The sequence below is a fragment of the Mustela erminea genome, chromosome 2 (assembly GCF_009829155.1).
Source record: "Mustela erminea isolate mMusErm1 chromosome 2, mMusErm1.Pri, whole genome shotgun sequence".
NCBI classification, from domain to species: domain Eukaryota; kingdom Metazoa; phylum Chordata; class Mammalia; order Carnivora; family Mustelidae; genus Mustela; species Mustela erminea.
Genome location: NC_045615.1, coordinates 161344203 through 161366767, shown reverse-complemented (window position 1 = coordinate 161366767; position 22565 = coordinate 161344203). Strand labels below are relative to the sequence as shown.

General features: G+C 49.9%; 1 protein-coding gene across 2 annotated transcripts in view; it reads right to left on the bottom strand.

Annotated features, from left to right (window-relative positions):
* The window catches only part of ANXA3 (annexin A3), a 45821-nt gene extending 27386 nt beyond the window's left edge, over window positions 1-18435 (bottom strand). Inside the window, exons 1-2 of one of the 2 annotated variants that reach the window (XM_032334690.1) lie at window positions 18331-18435; window positions 15408-15457 (exon numbers count right to left, since the gene is read on the bottom strand). In XM_032334690.1, the coding sequence (XP_032190581.1) occupies window positions 15408-15422 (15 nt within the window). In that variant the 5' untranslated portion in view covers window positions 15423-15457; window positions 18331-18435. Of the gene's footprint in view, window positions 1-15407; window positions 15458-17768; window positions 17874-18330 lie in introns of those variants that run through there. The other variant, XM_032334691.1, reaches the window with a different exon arrangement.
* Between the last annotated feature and the right edge of the window lie 4130 nt (window positions 18436-22565).

The following is a 22565-nucleotide window of genomic DNA, read 5'->3' as shown; positions in this document are numbered from 1 at the left end:
GAGCCCCCCAGGCGCCCCAGAATATTCGCTTCAAAGTGGTCTCTGCATAAAAGCAATGAGAAGGTGAGAATTTCCCGTATCCTCTTTGTTTTCAAGCGATAACACAAAGCTCCTTCCTGCGTCTCACACAGAAGTAACTGGTTTGCAGGCTTCACGGTGCTTTAGTTAATGCTGACCACTGTCCTTGGGGAACCCCACACCAAAGGATCCGCAGGTGAAAACCCATTAGGACAGCCTGTTCTCAAGCCTGGTTTGACAGATGTGCGGTTGCGGCTGACAGATGCCCTTCCGGGGGCCCCTCCGCCGGAGACCTTCGGGAGCAGAATGGAAATGGAAGACGCCGCGACACTAATTTTAAACACACACGTGGGGAACATGTCAGTAAGCTGGGAAAACCCACCTTCCCTGCCGAAAGAATAAAATCTCTCAAAACGGCTTACGAGACTACAGAACAGCCATGGAGATGCTGAGACAAATGTGAGGGCGCACGGATTCCCACGGCGTTTCCTCACGCGGAAGCAAAACGTCTTCACGGTCATGGTGTTTTCCTCCTAAGCTGATTGTCCTGTCCTGTTGCCAACTAACAGGCTCTGTCGTCTCGTGCTAGTATGTGGTTTAGGCTCCCCTGAAGCGTTTACTGTTTCCATGACAGGACATCCTCTCGTCACATGCCAGTGAGTGGGAAATTAATGTCATCGTTAAAAAATAATGACCTGCTAATTCGGTACATAAGATGGAACAATTCGCTTCGATACAACCAAACATTGTTCAGTCTTAAAGCATCCAAAACAAAGAGTTTTCATTCTACCAGAGTGACCGTAACAGGTTAGAAACTAGTTGTGACTCTGTCTGATCTCAAGGCATCTGTAAGAAAGTAGTCGTGTCCACAAATCTTTGGAGAATCCTCTTTCTCTGAGGCTTAATAAATACTTTATGGGGGGCGCCTGGGTGGCTCAGTGGGTTAAGCCGCTGCCTTCGGCTCAGGTCATGATCTCAGGGTCCTGGGATCGAGTCCCACATCAGGTTCTTTGCTCAGCGGGGAGCCTGCTTCCTCCTCTCTCTCTGCCTGTTTCTCTGCCTACTTGTGATCTCTCTCTGTCAAATAAATAAATAAAATCTTTAAAAAGAAAATAAAAATAAATACTTTATGGGTTCCTAGAGTCCAGTGGTTTCATTTCAGGTCTATCCATCCAGGGACATCTGTGGCGATCTTACCGGTCCACCATACGTGTTGGGCCGCGGAAAACTCCCCCGTATCAGAGCACGAGAGCGTTGCAGGCCCAGCCCTGTGAGAGACACTGCATACATCCTAATAGAACCTGCGTGACAGCCCGGAGGACTAAGACGCACCCATTTCACATGCAAGACTCCGGGGTTTAAGACGATCGGAGAATCTGCTCAACCCACGGAAGCCAGGTCGGCAGCAGCTCTGAACTTGAACGTGGTCATGACCACCCCAGCCCACTCCTGTCCTTCTTGAGACATATGGTCTCTACCCAGGCATTCCCTCAAACACATATGACTGGGTCACACATCAGACATGTTGAAAATATTCTTCAGAAATAAAGATTCCAGGGGCTCATGAAAGGGGTTTCCAGGGGCGCCTGGGTGGCTCAGTGGGTTAAGCCTCTGCCTTCAGCTCAGGTCATGATCTCAGGGTCCTGGGATCGAGCCCCACATCAGACTCTCTGCTCAGCAGGGAACCTGCTTCCTCCTCTCTCTCTGCCTGCCTCTCCGCCTACCTGTGATCTCTGTCTCTGTCAAATAAATAAATAAATAAATAAATAAAATATTAAAAAAAAAAAAAAGAAAGGGGTTTCCATTCTAGCTGTGACCTTTGCACGGCCCTCTGCTACCTACACATCAAAATATGCTGAAATTCCAACACGCCCGATTAGAGAAGGTTGAAATTCCCAGTCCGTTATGTAATGTGCCACCTAGTAAGAACTGAATGGGGAGGAACTCCTTGTTTAATTAAAAGAAAAAAGGCAACACACACACACACACACACACACACACACACACACACACACACTTGAAAAGTGGCACGAAGATTCTGAAGCAGAATGTTGGTGAATGTTTCAGGCAGTTTCAGGTATTTCAGGAAGCGGTAGAATTCAGGTCTAGATTTGCTTGCCCAGAACATTCAACAATATTTCCACGACCTTCGAAAAAACATCATAGAGTAAAAGACATTAACAGACTCTTAAACGAGCACATGCCAGGCAGTGAACAAAGTGCTTTACAGACAACTTATTTCAGTCTTAAAATGACCTTAACAGAGTAGATTTCATTATTCCCATTTAAAAAATGGAAGAAACTCGATTTCAGAGAAATGATTTGCTTCACAGAACTCTGCTCCCGAGGACAGCGGAGGATGCGGCACCCGCCTCCCGCCAACCCCCGGCTTGTCTCTGAACTGCCCTGTGCCCTCCAGCACGTCGCAGAGCCTCCCCGGACTCCAGCTAGTGGTTCTCGGAGCGCAAACTCTGGATCGGCCCCAGCAGCGTCGCCTGGGAACTTGTCAGAGATGCAGATTCTCAGGTCCCACCCAGTCTCACTGAGCCAACAGTTCTGGGGCTACAACTCAGGATCTGTGTTTTAACAAGCCCTCCAGACGATTCTAGGGCTCGAGGTTGAGAACCACGGCTCTGTTTCATTCTCAGCTGCCCAGAAGACCAAAGGGAAATGAGTAAACAAGTCACAGATGCTTTCGTGGGAGGTTGGGGAAGAATTTGATGATGACCTCAGCGTTTCAGGAATGCCGGCATTGTTACAGACCGAAGGATTTGCATGGCCTGCTGGTGGCAGGGCTTCCTTCCTTACATTTGAACGACTAATCCATGCTTGACTTTAGCTCTTTGCACTAACCCTAACTCCCTAGCAAAGTGTCATGCTAGTGTAGGACACAAATACTTGGCAAACTTTTTATATTTCCAAAAACACCACGTTTGATCAGATTTCCATGTGTATCCCTTAAACACTGTACGCTGCTTCCTTTTTTTTCAAACTTGACCTTCAGATGCCCCCAGAGGGACAATGATCCTGAAACCAGCTGGAAAATAAATTAAAGCAAGCACTGTTGAAATAAAGGGAGCAGAGAGACTAACAGGAGCTCTTGACATCAACCATCGTTGCAACTTGGGACGCCTGGGCACCTCCGGCCTGTTGAGCGTCCAACTCTCGGTTGCTGCTCAGGTCATGACCGCAGGGTCCCGAGATGGAGCCCTGCATGGGGCGCCCTGCTCAGCACGGGTCGTGACCGCAGGGTCCCAGGACGGAGCCTTGCATGGGGCACCCTGCTCAGCACGGAGTCTGGTTGGGATTCGTTCCCTCCCTCCCCTTCTGCTCCTCCCCCTGCTCTAAACAAACAAACAAACAATAAATCTTAAAAAAAAATGGTTGGACTTACCGTGTGCCAAGTCGTGCTAAGCACGCTTCCTGCATTAGTCATTCAATCCTCCCCACAAACTTATGAGGCAGATGTAACACATCCTATATGTAGATAATGATAAGAACTGATGCTGAAGTAACTTGCCGAGTCCACATGGCCAGCAAGTGGTCAGTCTCCTCAGCCTCTGCTTCTGATCATGAAGCTGCCTCGCATCTGAACCATCTTCATGTCAATAGTTTTCTCTGATCTTTGTTTTTTAAGGATTTTATTTATTTGAGAGAGAGAGAGAGAGCGCGACAGAGAGCATGAGTGAGAAGAAGAGTGAGAGGTAGGCTCCCCTCTCACGACCGGGGAGCCCCAGGATCCCAGGAACCCGGGATCGTGACCGGAGCCGAAGACAGACGTCAACCAACTGAGCCTCCCAGGCGCTCCTTTTTCTCTGACCTTCTAGAACTCTCCTCTGGAGATCATCAGCAAACCTGATGCCTTAAGCCATTGGTGTGGCCGGTGGGCGGCTGGGGGCTGTCTGCTGCCACCGCCCTGAGAGAGGCCGGTCTGTCCTTGACCACGAAGGCTGGTCGTACCCATTTCTCCATGCAAAGTGCACTGGCTTTGCAAGAAGTCAAACATTCACATTCAGAAGAACGAATGAAAGAGAAGGCGCCAATCCTGTTGACACGAAACTAGTTAAAGCCAAACGCTTCAGAGCCAGCAGGGCTGCCGCTGTAGGTACAGCTTGAGGGTGAGGTAACGTCCAATCACGCGTCACTTCGTACAGTCCTATGGAGGCCGCATCTAAACATTAAGCTTCCAAATCCATGCCTCATAGCAACCTCCAGGACTCGGGAACTCTTGAAGTGCTGAGGAGAAATGGTAGCTCTCCGGTCAACGTCCAAACGGTCTGCTGGGTCTCGAGGTTTTACGATAGAAGGAAAAACAGACTCAAACAAACAAACAAGCAATCACAGCTTAGAAGATGTGAGACTTCTCATTCCATTTTTCTAGTAAAACATGGTTTTCCAAACCAAAGAAAGCTTATTGTAAAAGGCCCTGATGGAACACGGTCACGGGAGGCGAGTGTTCGGGGTTGAGTTGTGTCCCTCCAAGAAGATACGTGGCGGGCCCGGCCCGCAGTGCTGCACGCTGCGACCTTCCTCGGGTAGAAGTTCACTGACATGTACTTAATGAAGCGGAGGTCAGACCGGACGGAGTGGGCCCCAAACCCAGCATGACATCTGTCCTTAGCAGACAGCCAGGTGACAACGGAGTCACAGGAAGGGATGTGACCATGAAGGCAGAGATCGCGGCCATGCAGCTGCGAGCCAAGGAAGCCCGGATACTTGCAGCAAACCACCCGCCGCTGGGAGAGGCGAGGAAGGGCGCCCTGACGTGCGGGGAGCAGGGCTGGGAGCCTCCCGCGCCTGATGGCAGGGAGCGGGGGTGTGACGTCATGGCTTCCTCTGAAGTGCCTCCGAGAGGCTCAGAGACAATGTACGCGTTTCTTCTTGTCTTGCTCAAGTGAGAGAAGATCCGTACTTGCCTCCTGTTCTTTTCTAGATAAACTGGTCTCATCGGGGGCCTCAGAGCAAGGGCCCTGGGGTGTGTAACGGAGCGGGGTGTTGGGCTGGAGTAGGAGGTCAGTGTGACTCAGAGGTTAGGGAAGCTGTTTGGGTCCAGCTTTCCATGAAACGCAGATTAAACAGTCAGAAGAAACCCTGACCTCTCGGAAGCCTGTGCCCGGTCAACCCGGCCAGACTCCCGCCTTCTGTCGGCTCCTGGCCGCGTCCCCGGGGCTTCTCGCCGCCCGGCCTGCGTCTCCCTCCGTCATCCGCCAGCCCCTCGCCTGACCTCCGTACCGCGGGTGCTTCTAAACGGGAAACTCTCCTTTCTTTCCCTCTCACGAGAACGGCTCTCACGTTTGTCAGCCCAGCCCAGACGTCTACTCCCAACACTGGTCTTGTATACTCAGTGTCTGCTTTTAGGTCTCATGTACCTGTTATTTCCTCCCAAGCTGACTCCCCCCCCACCCCGTAACAATTCCATATTTACTTGTGCTTTACCCCTATCTGCCCATTTAATCCTCAAAGCCCACCCGATGAGGCCGGTACTGTTCTGAGCCCCACTTCGGGGGGAGAAGACACAGAGAGGTACGAGGCTTGTCCAAGGTGACATGACTCGTCTGCGGCACAGCCAGGATTCGAACCCAGGCAATCCGGCTGATCTCTGAGCTCGTCCCCAGTGTCCCTTCTTCCTCTAAATGGCACCAGCTCCACAAACTGGGAGTCTCCTTTGATGCGTGTCTCCCTGCACACTCGGTCCATCAGCAATTGCGAAAGGTGATCTCCGGGGCACTTCCCCCCATCTTCGTGGCCCCTGCTGCTGTCCACGCCGCCCTCACCATGCCCCGGACGCGGACCCCTGCAGCGGTCTCCTTTCCTTCCGTGGTCCGCCCCCCACACCTCCCACACGGCAGCCACAGGTCTGTGGCCCGGGTCTGCACGGCCCTGGCCCTGCGTGGCTGGGCTCAGCCCCCCTCTCCGCCCTCACCCCCGCCACCCTCCCCTGGTCCCTCACACTCCAGCCCTCTGACAGCCTAGCGGCTGGACGTGGGAGTCTTCCTCCTCCTAATGCCTTTGTCCGTGCTGTTCCCTCTGTCTGGAACGTTCTTCTACCTTCACGCCTCTGCTCCGAGGCCCTCTTCTCTGACAAGCCAGCCTGGCTCTGGACTCGAGCGGGGCCTCTCCTGTGGGTCCTCATCCCAGCCAGCCTTCCCGGGGGCATCAGCTCTGGGATCACCTCCCACTGTTCGTGTCTGTGTCTCCAGCTCCTCCAGCATAAAATTCCAGGGGCGGAGACCTTATGTTTTACTCACGATGGCAGGTCCAGCTCCAGCCCGGGACTTCTCTTCATCAGTAACTGTGAGTGAGTTTGCTGGAAGAAAATGGGAGAAGGACAATGACACCCCAAGGTGTGGCGTTTTCCCAAGGTCCACATAAGCCAATAGGCTGCTTGACGAACTCGCTCCCTTCAAACATCAATAGTCCAGAAATCGAAGGGACCGTCGTATCCTGGCAGATGTGCAAGAGGCTGGGAATGGTTCGGTGGCCGCGTTCAGCCCCGCAGGCTCTTGCAGGTCTTTCAAAGCTGCTTCCAGAAGCTGGGGCAGAACACTGGTGAGCCAGGGATCTTCCCGGTGACTCCTTCCGTCTGTCTGCCTGTCTCTCCAAGCACTCGGGGGTTCGGCGGCAAAGGCAGCAAACCTAACCAGACTGGGTCTGAAACACTGGTTCCCCAAAAAGTCTTTATCAACACAAACTTCTTTCTCAGAATAAGTTTCATTATTTATTTGAAGCATATCATAAACAATTTAGATTCATCTTCTTTTGAGTTACTTAGCACCGGTATCTGAAGATTACATTTCTCCTCCACAATCCAAGTCAGGTTTAGCTTAGCCAAGAGTTCTTGGCCAAGCTCTCTTCTTGGCCAAGAGCCACAAGGAGCTGAAGACCAGGGTGTCTACACTGGCCACATCCACAGTTAGATGAAGTACACTTCCATCGTCCAGGAAGACACCTCTGTCAAAGGGACCTGCTCTCTCACTGCGGAAGATGGAGGGAACATGGCTCGCTGACCTGGGGAATCTGGCACCATCCACGCCTTCGGAAGTGGGTACTTGGCTAGAAAACGGCGCTGGTTGGGCAGGAGGTTGGGACTAGAGCGGTGACACCCACTCTCCTCCACGCCCCTTCCAGGGGAATGGAAATCCACCCACGAGGGACGGAGACGAGGGGTGTCTGCTGTTTGTAATATTACAGAAAGAACATTTCTTGCACCCTTGGCCGCGGTCACGAGTGCCCACACGATACGATGGCAATGTGCATTGTTTTATAACCTTTGTGTAAGTGTTTGGGAAGTGACAAGCTTAACAATAAGTTGCTAAGAATTCTTCCTAATGTAAAGTAAATTTACATAATGGGAACTCCTTGCAGAGTTTATACAAAGGCCACTGGAACTAAACATTGTCTGTGGTCCTTGGAGGATCCTGAAGGGTAATACCTCCCCGAATCTCCCTGTCTCCCTCCATCACCCCATGGGCGTGTCCTTACCGCTCTTCCAAAACACCTTGCCTTGGGCTGCACCTGCTGTGCCCTCTGCTGGACGCTCCTCCCCAAGGCGTTCTCCCAGCTCACCCCCCTCACATATCTGAGCAGAAAATCACACACCCGCCACTATCATTATCTACTTCTGCTTTTCCCCCAGCGTACTTGACCCTGATGTTATGTATTATACATTTATTCCTTTGTTTGTTAGCCATCTTTGCTAATAAATTCAAAATTCTCTTTCTCTTTATTTCCAGAGCCCAAAACAGGGTATGCCACATAGCAGATCTTAGTAACTATTGGTTGAATGACTAAGTGATAAAGAAATGTTTTCTTATTCTGAGTCTTGCTTTCTTTGATAATTCTCAAATGCCACTACCAGACTTTTCAGAGCTCCGTGCCACACCTCAGAGACCTGAGTAATGCATTCTTCAAACCTTTCGTAAATGCTGTTCAGACGGGGCTGTCGCTACCTCTATTTAAACATGTCTCCAGAACCTAAGTGAAGTATTTAAACACAAATTCAAACACAAATGATTACAAATGAAAGGAGCAAAGACGTGACCACGGAGGAAGGGGCAGACCTGAGAATTTTCTGCCCTTTTGACTTACTCTTATTTGGTGTGAGACCTCTACATCTGTATTAATCTCACTGGTCCCCATTCTAAAATGCACGTTTTCCAACTGCTCTGCATTCACCAAAACACAGGCATTCGAGAGAATCCGATTATAGCTTCTCCCTTTCATGTTCCTTGCTCTCCATCTACAACTTTTTCTTTTCCTGTTTGCCTCTGACTCACCAGGCTTCTTCAACAGTGACTCATGAGATTTGGCAAATTCACTTTTTAGTATGATTAAATGTGAACGAGGGTCCCCACACCTCCGTGGTGAGTTGGGGTCAGGGAGTGGCAAAGGACGGGTCTTTAATGCTTGGTCCTTCTTCCCTGGGAAGCCTCTCTCTTCTCGGACTGTAGACAGTTTCTTTCTAGACTCTGTCCCGAAACAAAGCTCTAATGTTTTGATTTGAAATCCAGGTCTTCCCTGATTTTCATTCACTTCCTGCAGAGGGCCACTTTTGCAGCTGCCGACATTTATCTAAATATCTTCGGGGGATGCCTGCGTGTCTCAGGTGGTTAAGCCACTGCCTTCAGCTCGGGTCATGGTCCCAAAGTCCTGGGGTCGAGTCCCATATCAGGCTTCCCCTGCTCTGCGGGAAACCTGCTTCTCCCTCTCCCTCTGCCTCTCCCCCTGCTTGTGCTCTCTCTCTCTGTCCAATAAATAAATAAAATCTTTAAAAATAAATAAATAAATGCACACACTTTGGGGAGCATGGTTTAAAACACACACCAGACTGGAATCTGCATCACGTTGAAGAGCACCTAATCAGGCTTGATGTCCGTTCTCCTTGGAATGTGAAAATTCTAGCTCAGGGAAAGCAGTTATGGAGCCGGACCCTCCAGCCCTGAGACGCGGCAGGTGGGGAGACCAGAGGAGAAGTTCAACACGACCACATGCGTGTAACACAGGTGCTCCTCCCACACGCTTTAGATTTGCATGGTTGGGAAGAACAAACACACCCGGAAAGAAAGGGCTGATGGATGTTCCCACCAAAACAAGGCGTATGAACTGGACGGAGCCCTCACCAACTTCTGTACCCAGCAGCATCCTATGCCCAGGATTGGGGTCATCCATGGAACGGAATGGAAAGGCATTGTCTTCCCAAATTCTCTCTCCCAAGGGCACACCACACCTTTCCTGGGAGGCCTACTGCTGATGCCACGACTCTGTCTCACACAGCAGAAATGGGGCCACTGTGTCCTCATGGGTCAAACTACACGGGTCTTGTTCCCAGGAAAGAGAGGAAGGCTCAGGTGGGGAAGGAAAGTTATGCTTTCTTCTTCATCAAGAACACATGTTCAGGGACTAATTTTTCCTATTAGCAAGTTTCCACCCCAAATGAGCCTTCCCCAACACCTCCACTCTCAAGAATCCCTTTAAGTATTTCTTCTCCACGGACCCCATGTTTTGAGTGATTCTATCTGCTAATCTCTATTTATTACAAAGCATTACTCACTGTCCCGTGTTACTTAGGATTTAAGGCAGGAACTTCCAAGCAGAGGTTCTCATCAGCACAAGGTAACCAATGCCTGAGTGTTACTTTAATTTTAAAATAAAAAAAATAAAGGAATATGATATTTTGGAAATTCTGTGCAGCCCCAACCTGAGTTATATATGCACGGTACAATAAGGAATATGGTCTTTGTTCTGGGTTCCTGGCAGAGAGCATCCAAACCATTGGAATTTCCTGATAGGAGTGTCTTTATTATGCCATCGAGGTGACTCATGGGGGACCTCTATGTAGGTATAGGAGGGGGAGGGTTGGCAGTTTGGGTGGGGAAGGAGACTGGAGACTGAGCTCAGTCCTACAGCCAGTGATTTAATCAGTCAGGCCTGTGTAAGGAAATCCCAGTACAAACTCTGGACAGAGGCTTGGAGCTGCTCCCTGGCTGGTGGACACATGATGTGCACGGACGGTGACTCGTCCTGACTCCACGGGGACAGGACCCTTCCAGGCTTTGCTCTATGTGTAAGCTGACTTTATAATAAAACGGTAACCATAAGTACAGTACTTTCAGCGAATTCTCTGAGTTGTTCTAGACAATTACCAAATGCAAGAGGGTCATGGAAATCCCCAGCTATATAGGTCGGAAGAACAGGAGGCTCAGAGACTTGCTGCTGACTCGGAAGTGAGGGCCGAGCTCTTAAACCTGGAGACCTGAACTCCGGGCAGCTGGTGCCACACTGTAGGGCGGCACACCTGCTCGGACTGGGAACAGAGTAGTCCACGTCGCTAAACATATGTAAGTATCCAAACCCACACAATCCACAGCACCAAGAGTGAACTGTAGGGTAAACTGTGGGCTCTGGTGATTATGATGAGTTAGTGCAGGTTCATTTGTTGCAAGAAATGGACCACTCTGGCAGCGGATGCTGATAATGGGGGACCCCGGGCACGTTTCTAGACCCTACACATGTGTCTACAGGAAATCTCTGTATCTTTGCTTTTTGGTTTTGCTGGGAACCTAAAACTGCTCTTAAAAAAATACTGAAAATTTAAAAAAAAAATACTGAAAATAGGAGGGGTCAGTAAGAATCTACGTGGAGAAAACCCATCTGTGTCCAGATGGCTCAGAGACAATCCCTCCAGCGGGGAAGAGGGTGCTGCTGATTTGTAATACAATCAGGCCCAGCAGACAGGCAGAAACTCCTTTACTCAAGTGGGTGCAGGGATATTAATTGGCAAGGAATATGTTTTTTTAGAAAATAACATACTGAAATGATAATGATTACAACTAACGGTCACTCAGAGCTCACCACGTGCCAGGCACGGTTAATGCATTTTACGAGAACTAGGTTAATTCTCGCAAGCACTGAACGATGCCGGTACTACTGTTCTTCCGTTTTACAGGTGAGGTAGCGGAGATGACAGCAGAGGACAGCAGGTCGTATTCAAGAGCCCGCCTCCGAACCAGTTAGAGAGTTATGAAGAGCAGACCGCGGACTGGGGCTGGGCCATCGTCCTTCTGGCCCAGGAGTGCCCACTGACCAGGCACTTGCTGCCTTACCTGTGTAACTACCCTGTTGAGGAACTCCTTCCAGACACAGTCTGTAGGTGTCCTGTTTATGTGGTTGTATTTTTGCAAAATGGCCTTATCCCTTGGTTCCAGATCGGCTCTCTGGTCCCCTTCCTCGTTTTTAAAGTCGAGCGTGGAGTGGGGAAGGAAAATGTGTAGCGAGTTGGGAAGTCGCAACAGTTCGTAATGATCACGGTGATTACGGGGTTAGAAAAAACTTAGGAAGATGATAAAAATACCAAGCTGAGGATTCAAACAAATGGTCAAAGGAAGTTAGGAACTGACCGCGGAGCAAAGAGCCCAGAACGTTTGCTTGAGAAAGTCAGCTCTGTGGAAGGCACATCTGGAAAGACAGTGCTGTGGTATCTCAATGAAGGGTCACGTTCCTGCTCTTTCCGTCTCCAGCTGCCCCGGTGAGACGAACCGCCCCCACGACTGTCCACCTGCAGTGGACGGTCGTCCTGAACTACCCCAGCTTCCCGATCACAGGAGCAGACAGGCAGACAGCACCGAGCCCAGGAACCCGAAGGCTCGCAACTCCTTCTGCTACAACCAGCGGATTCAGCGTTAAGACTGGGGGTGTGGGGCCCAAGGTCAGTGACAAAGGTCTAGTGGTGCTCGGGAAGCAGAGATCCGGCCACAGAAAGCTTGCCACTTCCTACGTGCGACCACCATTAACAAGAACACCCGGGCCACCGTCAGCAGCATCAGGTACACGATCCCCGAGTCTGGCCCACATCTCCGCAGGACGGCCGCTCGCAGCGCCCGAGCCATCCTGCTCAGCCAGAAGCCTGTGATGCGGAAGAGCCCGTGGGCGCACCCCACCAAGAGCTCCTGAGCACCTGCCGGCCACCTCCAAAGCAACGAAGATATCAACCACACACACAGGTCAGTTTCCCAAGACGTTCTAATTTGTAGGTCTCACGAGTGCCGGCTGTGGACTTAAAAGCAACCCAAAGGGACCCTGGGTCTGAAGAGAGCAAACTTCTCATCAGGGGTTCAATAGGAGAACACAGGCCTGCACAGAGATAAGCAATGTTTCCAAACAAAGGAAACAGTAATGCAATGTGGACTGTTGACTCATCTGAAACAATGGGAGGTTGCACCGCACTTAGAAGATCGAGACCTAGAAAACCAGCTGTCCTTTCATCCGCAAGGAAACACACCACAACGGCAGCCAGACTCTCCTCTCTGGATCCTATCACTCCGATAAGCTCCTCATCCCTGAGTAACCACGAGCTGATCCGCGGTTTCGGAGAAAAGCATGGACTGGATCGCTTATTTGTGTTCAGGTATACATGTGCTTTTGTGTGTAAGAGGGAAAAAGCAAGCAGTAAAACTTAGTGATGAGAACAACTACAGAAATCGCCAGTTTTTTTTTTTTTAATTGTAAAAAAAAAAAAAAGGATAACATAAAGTTTACCACATTAACCACTTTTAAGTGTACAACAGTTCAGTAGTGGTGAGGATATCCACAGTATTGTGAAACAGACCTCCGGAACTTTTTCATTGCGCAGAACCGAAATTCTAGACCCGTTAAGCAACACAGCCCCCTCCTCAGCCCCTGGCCACCACAACTCTGTTTTTGGTCTCTACGAATCTGACTACTTTAGATGCCTCATATAAACGGAATCATAGTATTTTGTCTTTTTATGTCTTTTACTGGTTTATTTCACTTAGCATCATGTTTTCAAGGTTCATTCACATTGTAGCATGTGCCAGAATTCTCTTCCCTTGTAAGGTTGAATAATAATACTCCGTTGTATGTCTGTATGGTAGCCCCACCCGCATCCATTGTGGATGCTTCCCAAGACCCCATGGAAACTGCAGATAGTACTGAATCCTATATACACTGTTTTTTTTCTTAAACATGCACAGCCACCATGAAGTTTAATTCATACACTGGACACAGAGGAAGAGTAATGACTTCGAAGGCATCAGCCGGCCACCTAAGTGGAGAGCCTGACCAACCAACCCCATGTCGATTTACTAATGGACAAGGACTAGAGGGAGACTTTCAACACCAGCATTTTGGAGAGATGCTTTTTCCCTCCATCTGACTCTACGAAGTATCCGTAATAGCAGTGGGAATTTTAGACCAGGAAGGGGGACAGCTTGCCCCCCTGGTCAGTGGTAAGGGGATAACGGGCCAAGCAAACCTCCCACAAGCACCACCCATACCTAGGGCTGGTGTATCTCCATATAAGCTATTCTTCAAGCCTTTCTGTCTCTCACTTGAGAAATATATGTATGTTCATCACTAACAAAAAAATTAGAGCACGGAAGGTGCTGCACTAAAAAGCAAATGTGCCCTTGCTCACAGGTCTGCCTTTCCAGAGAGTTTTCATGTAATATAGTCTTTATGCATATATTTTTTCTTTTCTTTTTACTTTCTTTCAAACAGAACCATGGGGTGCCTGGGTGGCTCAGTCTGTTGAGCACCTGACTTGGGGTCAGGTCATGATCCTGGGGTCCCGGGATCAAGCCCCACGTCAGGCCCCTGCTCAGCGGGGAGCCTGCTTCTCCCTTGGCTCTGCCCTTCCCCCAGCTCATGTGTGCTCGTGCTCTCTCTCTCAAGGGAATAAAGAGAAATACTTAAAAATATTTAAAAAATAAACACACTCATTTTCCACATTATTCTATAACTTTATTTTTTCACTAATTAACATCTTTGGACATTTTCTTATTATCAATATATAGAGAACTCACCACATTTTCCCCCATACTTTTTAACGATCACATCAAAATGACCGTAAGTTGGGGCGCCTGGGTGGCACAGTCAGCTGAGCACCCGACTCTTGGTTTTGGCTCAAGTTGTGATCTCAGGGTCCTGAGATCGAGCCTGGTTTTGGGCTTCATGCTCAGCACAGAGTCTGCTTGGGACTCTCTCTCCCTCTGCCTTCCTCCTCAAACAAACAAATAGACAGATCTTTAATAAATAGCTGTAGGTTACAAATGAGTAATTTAATAATTTTATACACCCTTAATAATTTTATACACATTTTATAAATGGTGGCCATTTATGCTGTCTGCATATTTTCATTAATACAAATGAGAGTCATTAGGTCTGTATTATTTCAGCCTTATGCAAGAACATCAGTGAGATAAATGCCCCGAAGTGGAAAAACTGGCTAAAGGCGGTGTGCGTTTAAGCATCGATTTTCCCCAAAGTGCCATCCAGTAGTCTCCCACGATCAGAGTAGGAGAGTACGTGTCTTGCCCACAGACTTTGCAATACTGGTCTTATTATAGGTTTCTTCACCCCTACCAATTTTCCGGTAGACATGGTTTCTCACTGTGTTATTGACATTTCTTTCTTTCCTAGTGAGAGCGTCTTTTCATATGTCCCTGGGACATTTGTCACTCTTCTCATGTGGTATTCACGCTCTGACAAATTTTTCCATCAAGTTTTTTATTGATTTATTCAGGTCATTTTTACATTAAGAAAATGTGTTTTTTGTCTGGTGTGCTCCAAATATTTTTCCCCTGTGGGTTGTCTTCTGACTCTACTAATAGTGTCATTGCTGTTACAAATCAGAAGTTTATATGCAGTTAAGTAGATCAATGTTTTTCTTTTAGGCTTTTGGTTTGGAATTATAGTTGCAAATGCCTTTTCTACTGCACGATTATTTTTTTTTTTTAAGATTTTTATTTATTTGACACAGAGAGAGAGATCACAAGTAGGCAGAGAGGCAGGAAGAGAGGAGGAAGCAGGCTCCCCGCTGAGCAGAGAGCCCAACATGGGGCTCGATACCATGACCCTGGGATCATGATCTGAGCCGAAGGCAGAGGCTTTAACCCACTGAGCCACTCAGGCGCCCCTACTTCATGAGTATTTTTAACATTCACCCATATTTTTTCTCTTTCACATCAGTATTTTATCCATCTGAAATGCATTTTAAGGTCAGAAGGGGGAGGGAATACAGACTTACTTTTTCCCAAATGGCTTGAAATTTTCCTAACATTATTTGTTGAATAAGCCAACATTTTCCTGATATGTTTCCTGAAATTTTATCCTTATCATATAAGAACTCCCAAACTAAATTTACTCTGTTGTTAACCTCTACTTTGGTGTCATCACGGATTATTTCAGCTATGTACCTCTACAATACATGTTTGTATTTTATTCTTCTTAGACATCCCTTTGCATTTTTGGCATGTTATTTTTTCCAATGAACGTTATAAACTTTCAAAGATTTGTTTTTCATATTTTGACTTTTGGCATTTTAACTTGACTAAGATAAGTTACGGTATTGTGAAGGCTTCAGTGTTACTTACCCAGACAGAAGCCATGATCCCACCTTTGCTTGACTTGAGATCACACGAACCTATTTAAAGAAAACAATTACTAAGCAGAATAAATGTGGGATTCAGAATACCATAATCTCAGAATAACCCTAATCTTTAATCCAAAAAAAAAGAAGTCAACATTCAAAGAGAAACCATCTCAGTAAGGCCATGTGTCTCCAGCATCAAATGCCCTATACACTACACAAACATTTACGAGCACCTGCTATGGACAAGGACAGACTGTGCGCGACTGGGAAGGGGTCAAAACAAGGGGAAAAAAATCTCCATACTTAAAGGGTTTACAAACATGTTTCCTGGGAAGCAAATTCTTCATTCATTTAAAAGTCCAGTAGAAGGATGCCTGGGTGGCTCAATGGGTTAAAGCCTTTGCCTTCTGCTCAGGTTATGATTCCAGGGTCCTGGGATCAAGCCCCACATCGGGCTCTCCGCTGGCCAGGAAGCCTACTTCCCCCTCTCTCCCTGCCTGCCTCTCTGCCTACTTGTGATCTCTGTCTGTCAAATAAATAAATAAAATCTTTAATAATAAAAAAGTCTAACAGAACTATGTTGATTACTGAGTTCTCTTCTAACCAGGATAGATACCATCCTGGGGAACAACAGAAACAGAAATTGTCTCCTCTGAACCCATCCCGAAACAAATTTGAGCTGGCTTCAGTTGGATTCTTTGTGTTTGACTGTGATATCTCCATTTACATTTTACAAGGCTCCCAGCCTAGGACTGTTGTAAACAGACATGCCTGCTCTTTGAGGAGGCAGTCCAGTTCCTGGTAGGGCCCAGAGGTAAAAAGGGCAGTTCTTTGGTGGAGCTCGAAAGGGAAGCCAGGCACTTTTCCTATGTAGACATTATTCAGACATGCTGGCGTTATCTCCAGGGTCGATTTAGAAATGCAAGTTGCTCCCACCAATCCTGGGAACAAAATATTTTAAAAATTCAGTAATAGCCCAGAACAAAGTTCACTAGGAAATTACACTAGACATCCATGGAAATACTTAGCCTGATTTTCTCAGGCAATCTGTAGACTAGGGCAGTGGGCTTTCTAGTTACCAGCTCTAACATTACATCCCTCTAGATACACAGTGGCTACAAGGTATCACTAGTTCTCATTTTGCTGCTGAAAGCTCGACTTCCTTGAGCTTTGGTTTCTTCATCTATATAGAAAGGGAAGAGGAAGGCAGGGATCATATGTATAATAGTATCAGCTGCGATTCTGAGTTCGTCCTATGTACCAGGCCATATAAAAAACACTAGAAGGTCAATTTCACAATGCTTTTTGTCATTTTAGTTCACTGGGGCATAAAAGGCACTAAAAAAAAAAAAACTGAATGAATGAATGACTTAATATAAGTCTCACAATAACCTAGTAAGGGAGCTAGTTGTCATTAAGAACATCTCCACTTTAGGGGCATCTGGGGAGCTCAGCTGGTTCAGTGTCTGCCCACGGCTCAGGTCATGATGCTGGGGTCCTGCGATCTGGGATCGAGCCCGCCATCAGGCTCTGTTTTCAGCAGGGAGACTGCTTCTCCCTCTCCTTCTCAGTCTCTGCTGCTCTCCCTACTTGGGCTCTCTCTCTCTCAAATAAATAAATCAAATCTTAAAAAAAATCCCACACATCTCCACTTTACATATTAAAAAGCTGGGGCACAGAGAAGGTACAATAATGTTCTAGGCACACAGCCATAAGGGTCCCCCTACTGAATCTGGACAGTCACACTCCAAAGGTATGACGTTAACTCCCATGCTCCGCCTTACCCAAGTGCCTGCCCCATACCCTGTCACAGCCGATATTCAATACGTGTTGATCCAACAATTACTACTGATTTAAATTTTAAGAAGAAATCCAAATGACCTCACAACAGAACCTTAAACATTCTTTTCAGAAAGGAATTTGGGGATCTACATCATTTCCTTTCTTTCTCCTCCAACCCCATTTCTCAGCAGATGGCTCCACACAGACTCCACAGCTCTGAGAACAAGATTCCAGAATCTTTAAACTTCAAGAGTTTCAAGTTACACCTGTAAACTCCCTTTCTCCTCAGTCTGAGGTTTTCTGCCTTCGTGAGCCAATGGGGACATCTTTGGAGAACAATGTTTCAATGAGTTACATTTTTTTGGTGATGCTGATACAACAGGTTGTAAATGTAGCTCTTCCCAAGGGCTCAGTCTTGCTGTCCCTGCAGAAAGCAGATTCCGGGGAAGGATTTCTGTCCCGCACTGTAGGTCCTTATCAGCAGCCAGAGGGGCCTTCAGCGACCGGGGCCTCTGAGCCCCTGCACAGACCTCAGCTTCCTGCATAAGGTCATTGGCAAGGAAGGACTCCGGTTCCCCACCTGCTGACTCAAATGCCTGCGGGATGAGTCACGAGCAGGGGCGGTGACTCGCAATCAAAGAAAAGGTGAGTTTTTTCAAGGAAAAGCAAACTTCTCAGAATCCCAACGCTCCATGTCTAAATACACGTTTCTTCTACCACCTAAGAAATTTCCAAGTGAAATAAAGTAAAAGGTCTACGTTAAGAGGAGCGAAGGCTCCCGAGGATGGCGGGGCTCCAAGTCCTCGGCACCGGGCTCGAGCCCGCCCTCCCGCTTCGCCGGGGACCCAAAGGGCAGCTCCGACCCCGGCTCCTTCTCCGTCCCCAAGACGCTCAGGGCGCGGGGGGCTGAGATGGCCGCGGGGTCCCCAGAAGCGAGGGTCTGCGGCCGCCGTCGCCGCGGTCGGGTGACCCTCCCCAGGCGCACCGCTTTTGCTCCTTTGGGCCTCAGTTTCCCCCATTCTATCGTGGGGACGCGGGCTCTGCCTGGTCTGCGGCGTGGGCCGCGCTCCCGGGGAAGTGGCCGGAGGCCCCGCTGCCAGCCGCCGGCAGCCGCGGGCGGGTCCCGGGGACGCGGGTCTTACCTGCTGCGCAGACGAGCGACCCGGCGACCGGGAGAGCCTGAGCCGGAGTGCGCGCCGCCCGCGGCTACTCGGCGCCCTCACCGCCCGCGCCCCTTCCTCCGCCCCGCCCCGTCCCGCCCGCGCCCCTCCCCGCTCCTCCCCGCCCCTTCCCGCCCAGCCCGCGGCCTCCCGCCGCACCTGCCCCGCGCCGACGCCCGGGAAAGGCTGGCCGCGCCCGCCCCGCGCCCCGCGCCCCTCGCCGCGTCCACCGGGAACGCTCTGTCCGCGCTCACGGGTCGGCTCGCGCTCCGTTCCGACCCGCCGCAGGCCTTCTGCGCCCGCGGCTCGGCGGGCTCTGGCCCGGCCCGCGCGTCCTGCCCGCCGCCGCCCCCGCACGGGCTGCGTCCCACCCGCGCCCCGCACGTGCCCGCGCGCGCGCCCTCCCTGTCGTCCGGCCGCGGCCCTGCTGGGGCGGCAGCGGCTTGCGCGGTGTCGAGAGCGGCCTCCGGGGAACGTCCCCGGGGCTGCGAGACCCGCCTCCGCGGACGAGGGGGAACCGCACAGCCTCAGACCCCCGGCCCGCCCCCACCTGTCCCCGCTTCTCGGACTGCTTAGACGCGTCCTCCCGGCGGACGCAGAAGTGAGTCAGCTCCGGCCCGGTCGCCCGCAGATCCGCTTCTCCGCGGTGGGGCCCGAGGCTGCGGTGCTCGCGTGACCCGCGGAGGGAGCTGGGGGCGTCCGGCTCGGGGGTCCGCTCCTCCGTCACGAGCGCCGGCGGCTAAGCGAGGGCTCCAGACTGTTTCCCACTCGGCCTGTTCCCCCCTCGCTTCCCCCGTGAGCAGAACCAGCTGCCGGCACGGCGGGGGCTTGGCGACGGCGACCGAGGGTGAGCGGGCGCGTGGAGGCCGGGGGTCCCGGTGCGCGGTGCGCCACGGGTCACACCGGACGAACCCGACCGCGGGGTTAAGTGACCTCAGCTAAGTCACGCAGGGACACGGGGCGGACCCAGACGGTCACCCCAGGCGTCCTGCGGCTCCGCGGCTGAGCTTGGGGACCCGCCGGTACCGGGACTCGAACCGCGGGCTCGGGGAGATGGTGCGGCGGAGCGGCGCGTAGGCTCCGGAACAACGGACCAGACGAGGGAGGCTGGAAACTGAAGCCCGGCTCGGACCGGGGACTCGGGAGCAGCTGCGTCTGGAAGGACGCGCCGAGAACAGAGACGCTGCCGCCGCTTGCCGGGTGCGATCCCGGGTGCGAGGCCGCGGACCCAGGACCCGACCGCGCTCCCCCGTCCATCTCCAGCTCCGGGAGCGCTCGCTTCCTCCGAGTTTGCGCAGACGAAACAAAATTAGAAAGTGATGGGTCCAAAGCCCCTGGAGGAAAAGGTGTCATAAGTGGGACTCAGCACTGGCCTCAGCCCTTAGGTACCTTCCCCCCAGCAGGGCTGGTCCGGGGGCATCAGGGAGCAGCATCAGGAAGGACTGCAGGTGTTGGGGGAGACTGCCCGACGGTCTCAGTCAGCCTCTAAAAAGATAGAGATGCAGGTTCCATGAGCAAGGAAGCGGAAGAGAGGAGAGAAAATTAAAATCCCGTGGGCGCACTCTAGAGTCTCTGCCACTGGGACTTCCAAAGTGACCGTTAGAGGTGGAATTGGGGCGACTGTGGCTGTTTGGGCTGTGGCAACTGGCATCGCACCGTCCCTTGTCTTGCCTTTCCGGTTCGTGGAAGCCGCTGAAAGCGCAGGACGGCTGAGGGCAAACGCAAAAGATGGAGGTCAGGATGGAACCCGGACTTCTTCCCAGAGAGAAGCAGGTGCCGCTCTAGGGTCAAGCCCGTTCCAGGATTTGCCCAAGAGTCCAAGTTAGACCACAACCAAGAACTCTGGAAACAACCGACTGTGGGAACAGTCAAGAAGAGCCGTCTCCTAGTCCCTTCAGGCTACCCTAACAGGCTCCCATAGACTGGGTGCTTATAGACAACAATACACTCTCTCCTCACAGTTCCCGAGGCTGGGAAGTCCAAGATCAAGGCTCCAGCAGGTTTCCTGTGAGGGCGCCCTTCCTGGTCCCAAGACATTTGTCTTCTTGCTGTGCCTCACGTGGCCTCAAGGGCAAGAGCGCTCTCTCTGGGGCCTCTATAAGGAGGGCACACATCCCATTCTTCACGGCTCTGCCCTTCCGACCTAATCATCCCAAAGGCCTCACCTCTGAATCCCATGGCTTTGGGGGGGTAGGATTTCGGTACATTTTGGGCGGACACAAAATTCAGACCACAGCCAGCAGCTCACAACTCCCACAGTCTCTTCTTTAAAAGTTACTACATAAGGTGCCTGGGGGGCTCAGTTGGTTAAGCAGCTGCATTTGGTTCAGGTCATGATCCCAAAGTCCCAGGATCGAGTCTCGCATCCGGCTCCCTCCTCAGCAGGAGGTCTGCTTCTCCCTCTGATCCTCCCCCTTCTCATGTTCTCTCTCTCTCACACTCTCAAATAACTAAAATCTTTTTTTTTTTAAAGTTGCTACATAAAATTTTTAATTGTGAAATATTTTCAAAGATACCAACAAGAATAAATGATATTATAATAATACTGACTCCCCACGTACTTGTCACCCAGCTTTATCAAACCTTAAACATTGTGTTGTGTTCATTTAGAATGTTTTCAAGATACTTGAAAAGACAAATGGATACCACTGATGTTTCGTTTGTGCTCTTTTGGATCGATTTGCCTCTCTCTTTTTCCAGAGATAACCCAACAATAAATTCAGTGTCATAATTTTTGTGCATGTTGTTATACTTGTTTTCAAATTTCTACACAGCCATAAATATTACATAACACTGTTTTTCATATCTTAAAACTTTAAATAAATGATGTCGTGATGTATATCCTTCGACCAGCTCTTTCTGTCCAGTGCTAGCTACTCTAGCAGCTATGGTCATTGTAAAGGCTGCATTGTACTTCGTTTTATGACTACGTCATGGTTTATGCATCCTTCTTGTGATGATGGACATTACATTGTTTCAGTATTTTTCTACTATGAATAATTCCGCAAGGAACATTATTGTACATAGTTTCTTGTTCAGAGGCAGGTGGGTTGATGACATTATCACTTGAAAATCAAGTAAGGAAAGAAAAAAGAGGAAACACTTGAACGCTTGGTGCAGGGAGCTGATGGTTACTGGAAGTTATGAATAGGCTGCAGATTAGGCAACTTCAAAGAATTTTTAAATGGGACGATACATTTTGAGAGGAACGGCAAATGTATCAGCTACTGCTACCATAGCGTGGTCTAACAAACCATCCCGAAATTCAGGGGGTGAAAAGAAGTCATTTGTTCTCCCGGAGCAGCAGGATGGCTGGGCTGCTTCGTGTGTTCATTCTGAGCCCAGGCTAAAAGGGCAACAGCCACCTGGAGGAAGCTGTTCCAGCACTGTCCGTGTGCAAGAGCGCACACTCAACTACACGAGCACTTCTCAGACCCTTGCTTGCACCAAGACTTCTGACATCCTATGGGACGAACAGGATGGCCAGTCCTATTGCAGTACACAGAGAGCGGCGGAGGCGGCATTGGGAGCTCCCGACATGGCCAAACGTTGTCAGATAGAACAAGGATGGCTGGAGAGGCTCCTACATCCAATACTCAGGTCTGGACACGAAGGTCTCAACATCTCAGGATAGGGTTAGCCATGGAAATAAGACCTTCCGAGGAAAAAGAGCTCAAGCCATAAACTATCAAATATTATTTTGGTCTTTGAAACAACAAAATAACCGACAACAGAGCTCATTTTTGAACGTACCAGCTATATGCCAGGTGCAAATCTGAATGTGTTGTACACACCACCTCCCTTTACTTTCACCTCAATCAAATGAGGTGGGTCCCAGGATGTACTATTTCTTAGAGTTGCATAAACTGTCCAGTGAGAAAGGTCCTGGGCCAGTGCCTTTAAGCGTCACACCCAGTCAGCCTGCTCCGAAGCTCATCTTAATCACGACGGTGATAAATTTACACACGATGCCGAGAGGCTGACCCACGGGGCTTCCGTGAGAATGAGGGGGAGGGGGAAGTACCAGCAGGTAATCTAGGTGAAACCGTCCTTCTTTTATGTTCAAAAGCTCCACAGTTACAGTCACATTCTCTGATGACAGAAACTGCCATGATTCATGCCCCCTTGTTAGCTCAGTTGACAGGGAAAGAAATATAGATTAACTGCCTTTTATGGGTCCCTCCCTTTTCTGGAAACAAATCATCCAACAAAAGAGA